Source organism: Macrobrachium rosenbergii, chromosome 26 (genome assembly GCF_040412425.1).
Source record: "Macrobrachium rosenbergii isolate ZJJX-2024 chromosome 26, ASM4041242v1, whole genome shotgun sequence".
NCBI classification, from domain to species: domain Eukaryota; kingdom Metazoa; phylum Arthropoda; class Malacostraca; order Decapoda; family Palaemonidae; genus Macrobrachium; species Macrobrachium rosenbergii.
The window spans coordinates 11,847,508-11,853,507 of NC_089766.1; the positions used below are offsets into that span (position 1 = coordinate 11,847,508).

General features: G+C 39.8%; 1 protein-coding gene across 4 annotated transcripts in view; it reads right to left on the bottom strand.

The window, feature by feature from the left end:
- The window catches only part of galene, a 138,343-nt gene that overhangs the window by 18,924 nt on the left and 113,419 nt on the right, over positions 1–6,000 (bottom strand). For all 4 annotated transcript variants that reach the window (XM_067128230.1, XM_067128229.1, XM_067128228.1 and 1 more), the window contains one exon: positions 1,203–1,419. In XM_067128230.1, coding sequence (XP_066984331.1) covers positions 1,203–1,419 — 217 coding nt within the window. The remainder of the gene's footprint in view (positions 1–1,202; positions 1,420–6,000) is intronic.

Consider the following 6,000-nt stretch of genomic DNA (forward strand, 5'->3'; position numbering starts at 1 on the left):
GGACAAGACCACAATAAAAGTGTTCTTTTGACATGGCAACCCACAGCCTAAACAGGTCGCCAATTACCGTTAGCAACTTTCTAAAGCAATATAGCAAGCAGGCTCTCTCTCTCTCTCTCTCTCTCTCTCTCTCTCTCTCTCTCTCTCTCTCTCTCTCTCTCTCTCTTTGCGTTTGTAGTTAGCAATAGTCCTTTTATTACCAAACGTCATAAAGTTTTTTTTTTTTATTCTTTCGCACACACCTGGAGTTCCCTCTTATTTATTCGACTCTTTCTTCTCGTACTGCCTGTCCCATTCTCTCTCTTTCTTGTGTCTCCGACTTTTCCTTTTCTACCTCTCCTGTCTTTCTCTCTCTCACTCTCTCACCTTCTAGAGGTCTGCCTTATATCCTTAATTCTCCCAACTTTTTTCTTTATCTATCCTTATTTCTCCACTCTATCTCTCCCACACATACACCTTTTACAGTTTTCCTTAAATGCCTGACTGTTCTCTCTCTCTCTCTCTCTCTCTCTCTCTCACACACACACACACTCGACCTCCCGTTAAACGCCTGCCTCTTTCCCTCCTCCTAAAATATATCTCTCTCTCTCTCTCTCTCTCTCTCTCTCTCTCTCTCTCTCTCACACACACACACGACCTCCCGTTAAACGCCTGCCTCTTTCCCTCCTCCTAAAAATTCTCTCTCTCTCTCTCTCTCTCTCTCTCTCTCTCTCTCTCTCTCTCTCTCTCTCTCTCACACACACACACTCGACCTCCCGTTAAACGCCTGCCTCTTTCCCTCCTCCTAAAATATTCTCTCTCTCTCTCTCTCTCTCTCTCTCTCTCTCTCACACACACTCGACCTCCCGTTAAATGCCTGCCTCTTTCCCTCTTCCTAAAATATTCTCTCTCTCTCTCTCTCTCTCTCTCTCTCTCTCTCACTCTCAACACACACACACACAAACACACACACTCGACCTCCCCCTTAAATGCCTGCCTCTTTCCCCTTCCTAAAATATTATCTCTCTCTCTCTCTCTCTCTCTCTCTCTCTCTCTCTCTCTCTCTCTCTCACACACACACACACACACACACACACACACACACACACACACACTCGACCTCCCCTTAAATGCCTGCTCTTTCCCCTTCCTAAAATATTCTCTCTCTCTCTCTCTCTCTCTCTCTCTCTCTCTCTCTCTCTCTCTCTCTCTCTCTCTCTCACCTTCTAGTGCTGCCCCTCATGTGCCTGACTCTTCTCTTCTTCTTGGGTCTCTTGGTGCAGGCGTAGCAGCAGACTTTCCAGTAGAGGAACCTGAAGGAGTGGGCCATGCCGTCGCCTATGTTCGCCAGGCACAGCATCATGAGAGGGACGCCCGGGATGGCGTAGATGATGGTGATCACTTTGCCCCAGTCCGTTTTGGGCGCTATGTGGCCGTACCCTGGGCGGTGGGAGAGAAGAAGGGGCGTTTGTTAGAAGTTGGGGGATTGTGTATAGAAGTGACTGTCATTATTGTTATTACTGTTATTCTTATCAGTGCTTGACAGATGCTAGAAAACACGTATCATTATCATTTTCATGACTTTATTAAAAATGCCTTCAAAACATGACAATAACGATATGTAAAAATAAAAACAGAAAATTTAACCAAGAGAATAATAGCAAAATGCAGACAAAATAACGTTGATAAACATTTTCTTAGTTATACTTTCATATACCTAAGAAATTAGAACGAATAAGATCATTCAACTGGCCTGTAATCAGACAGACATGCTCACAAATGCATACCTTTACATGTGCACAGGAAAATAATATATATATATACATATATATATATATATATATATATATATATATATATATATATATATATATATATATATATATTATATATATATATATAAATTTAATAAGTTATCACATTACGCTTAAGCCTATTTTCCAGACGTTTCATAACAAGAATCTGCTTTTCAGTTATAGAGGAAATTTCATCCCAAGACCCTACTACTAAAAACGAACCAAATTCGCTTCTTCTCCTACAGCAACTCTAAAGAAATGAATGAAAGTTAAGTTTTAAACACAAAAAATCAATACAAATCATAACCGCTTGTTCATAGAGGGAGGTATTGAGTCTCCCTAACATAAACCAGAACAAAACTAGGAAGACGCTTGCAGACTGGCTGTTGTCTTACTCGTCTTTAATCACTGTCTTTGTTAGGAGGATAATCAGTCTTGAAAGACAGATGAACAATCTACTGTAAAAATAGAAAAAATAAAAATTTCAATAAAAAATACAGATTTTAAAATTTTGTTCAATCATACTTCTGTTTACCTACCTCATCGTTTCAAAAATAAATAAAACTAAAAAATAAACAAAAATTATAATATTTATAAAGTCAATTAATAAGATTTACGAGCTAGAGTTGCATCTGCACATCCTTCATTTTTGATAGAGTCAACGAGTGCCTAAAAAAGGACTCAAACTTCACAGTAATTTTAAGAGAACGTAATTACTTCACATGCCCCAGAAAACAAACACAAAACATGCAGTAAAATCTGGCAAATCTCTCCGCCAACGTTTCCTGACCTACTAGAAAATAAAGCGGGTCAGGGGATATTTTCTTTCAGCGAACCAGAAAATCAATGGGATATTCGCTCTGATTAAAAAAAAACTAGGAGACTGTATCGATTTTCAATATTGCGCGCGCGTGCGTGCGTGTGTGTGTGTGTGTGTGTGTGTGTGTGTGTGTGTGTGTGTGTGTGTGAGAGAGAGAGAGAGAGAGAGAGAGAGAGAGAGAGAGAGAGGCTATTATGAATATCAATGATCATAATATTGATAACGGCAGATACTTAAAGCGTTCGATTTGTGAAATTATTCAGCCACGCTCCTACAGATCCACTTATCTACTCTTCTTTAAGTTTGTTGCACAGTATGAAGTAATCAACTTTGTCAAATCCTAAGCTAAATCAATATGAACAGCGTAAGTTTCACTGCCAGATTCTTGGATTCTGATTATTGACTGTTTCGTTGGTTAGCTGCGATTCCGTAGACTTCTCTTACATAAGTCATGCCAGTTGGTTGGGGGTAGATCTTTTACTGTCAGATGTTTAACGATTGTTTTTCTTGTGATTTTCTCAATGCTCTTCATAATTTGGGGTATTATTGATACAGGACGGAATGATTTTACATAATTTGGGGTATTATTGATACAGGACGGAATGATTTTGCATAATTTGGGGTATTACTGATACAGGACGGAATGATTTCCGGAAACAGCTTTCAGTGCTTGACCTTGGTGCTTGAAGATTTTTGCAGCATCATGATGATTCTCGACGTAAGAGATGAATGTTTCCTCAGTATTCTTCCGCATGATTTCCATGGCGATGGACGGAAGTGATCTTCTCCGGCTGCCGAGTTAATTGTAAGTTTATCGATTTCCTTTCGATCATGTCCTACGCAAATCCAGATCTGTTCTCCGATTGATTACTGCTCTGACGGGAACTCATAAATCTGTTCTGGTGATGTGATAGGAGATGTGTTTACTTAAGCGCGACAGTTTCATTCTTCACTTCTTTAGCGTTTGCAGGAATTTAAGAGGAAAACCTTTGGGTTATTCCGTATATACTCTGCCTCCTTGTTTTCGTCGGCTTGCTTTTCGTGTTCAAAAGAACTTGCTAGACTAAGTTCAATCTGCAGTATTTAGGCCGTTATTCTAAAAGGGCTCGGGTTGAGTTTGGCAGTCACCGTTTTCTTTGCCGGAGTGTGACTCGTCAGTGACTCAGGATTGTGTAGTTTGTCCTACCTGGGAGACTCTTATATCTGCGACAGACTTTATCTAACCCTTCGTACGCCTTTGATGTAATAATCTGAAGGGTTTCAGTGTTCGCTTTGTTTCTTGGTAATGCATCCTAATAGACAGACGATAAGAAGCCCTGATCTCAACCCAGTTAGCCTTGTAGAGGCTGAATGCCAACAAGAAAGGATAAGAGGCGTTCTGAGTAATGCTGTGCTTGAAGTTCACTTGGACATATATGCAATGCTTCCTAATATTAAGTTGTGAGCAGATAGAGCTGAAGGCTATCCTGAGATGCTGCTTATCAGGTTATGATTATTTGTGAAAATTAAATGTTTTTAATTTTTTTTACTGACTGTGTTGGCCTCGTTCTAAGCTATCTCCTGTAGGAGATTATGAATATCATAAATATCGATTAAAGCTGTTTACATCTTAGTTTCTGAGGCTTCACCTTGCAATGGGACAACTACTTCTTGTAATGCAGTAGGAAAAATAAAATCATCCAGTACCATTATATCTGGATCAGGCGAGCCCCGTGAATTTATTACTGATGGTGTATTGTTTACGATGCTGTTTCTTGAAGGACTGTAAAGATTATCTGAGCTATGATGTGGTGGTAGGGGTGGTTATTGTGAGGTGGGGGGGGGGAATTGCCAGTTAATACCATATGCTGTTTTCACTGATATAACTTAATATTTATAGTTGTTTTTTAGGTATAATATAACCCTTGCCTCTCATCGGTCATAACGGTTTGATATAATGTTTGAAAAACTTCCTCTGGAGAAGTCAGAATCTTTTGCTGATTCATCCAGGTAGCTTTCAGTGAAGGCAATGAACATTTAATTTCTTTTTTTTTTAATCCTCTCTTAGAATAAGGATTTATTGCATTCTTTTACTTGTTTAACAATGAGCCTCCAATATCTGCAATTAAAAAGCAGTGCAGATGTATCTGTTGTATTCCCATATGGTGCAGCTCTTGTACATCGGTAGGCAAGATTAGATGTTGGTAGTTGGAGAGAGAGAGAGAGAGAGAGAGAGAGAGAGAGAGAGAGAGAGAGAGAGAGAGAGAGAGAGAGAGAGAGAGGTACGACTGCAGGTTAGGGGGAGAGGGCGGTGTTAGGTTGAGAAGGGAGAAGAATATGTAATATGAATATATAAGAGATGTTCTGAGAAAAAACGTGCTTTAATGAGAGAGAGAGAGAGAGAGAGAGAGAGAGAGAGAGAGAGAGAGAGAGAGAGAGAGAGGTACGACTGCAGGCTAGGGGAAGAGGGCGGTGTTAGGTTGAGAAGGGAGAAGAATGATATGTAATATGAATATGTAAGAGATGTTCTGAGAAAAAAAAAACGTGCTTTAATGAGAGAGAGAGAGAGAGAGAGAGAGAGAGAGAGAGAGAGAGAGAGAGAGAGTGAGACCGAGAGGTTTGAGGCTAGGGGGAGAGGGTGGAATTAGGTTGAGAAGACATAAAGAATGATACGTAACATGAAGAGAGAGAGAGAGAGAGAGAGAGAGAGAGAGAGAGAGAGAGAGAGAGAGAGAGAGAGACTGCCCCCGTCCGGAATGATAAAATAATGTTTGGAATGTCCTCAACTGCAGACAGTCCTTTGATGGCATTAGTTCCAACTATGCCGGCCTTATGCCAGCACAGGCCCTTGCCCAAAGCCGGACCGTGACTGTGGTAAAGTGTGAAAGGTTATAAGAGGCCTAGTGTGGTCGTCTGGATTCCGCCCAACCACCAGAGACATGTCCTTAAAGAGATGTCAAGAACTCACGAACACAAAAGGTACAAAGAAGTTCCGGAGCCTGGGGTCACATAAGACAAACTAATCAACGAATGTGACTTACTCTCGGGTTCCTAATCTCTAGCCATTGCTCTGGACGTTAAGAAACAAATAAGGAAAGTAGATTAAGTTATGAGTTTTCTTACTTTTAATTAAATCAACTTTTTGTTAGTTTCCAGGTTTATGAGAGTTTATATTATGGCGTTTGAAGAAAATACTTAAGTTGACTATTATAATTAGGTCACATAACCATTTTAATTTTTAACTAATTTCCAACTGTATCAACCATTTATATGAAAGAGAATTTAGTTGTCGTACTTCTTTATAAAAAAAACAGTAACTATCTTCGGTCCTCAATTGATAACCATTATAACGGTTAAAGACAGATTTCCATAAACTGATTTTTAACAATTTCTCAACAAAGCCCAACGTTAGAGAGAAACTGCCAC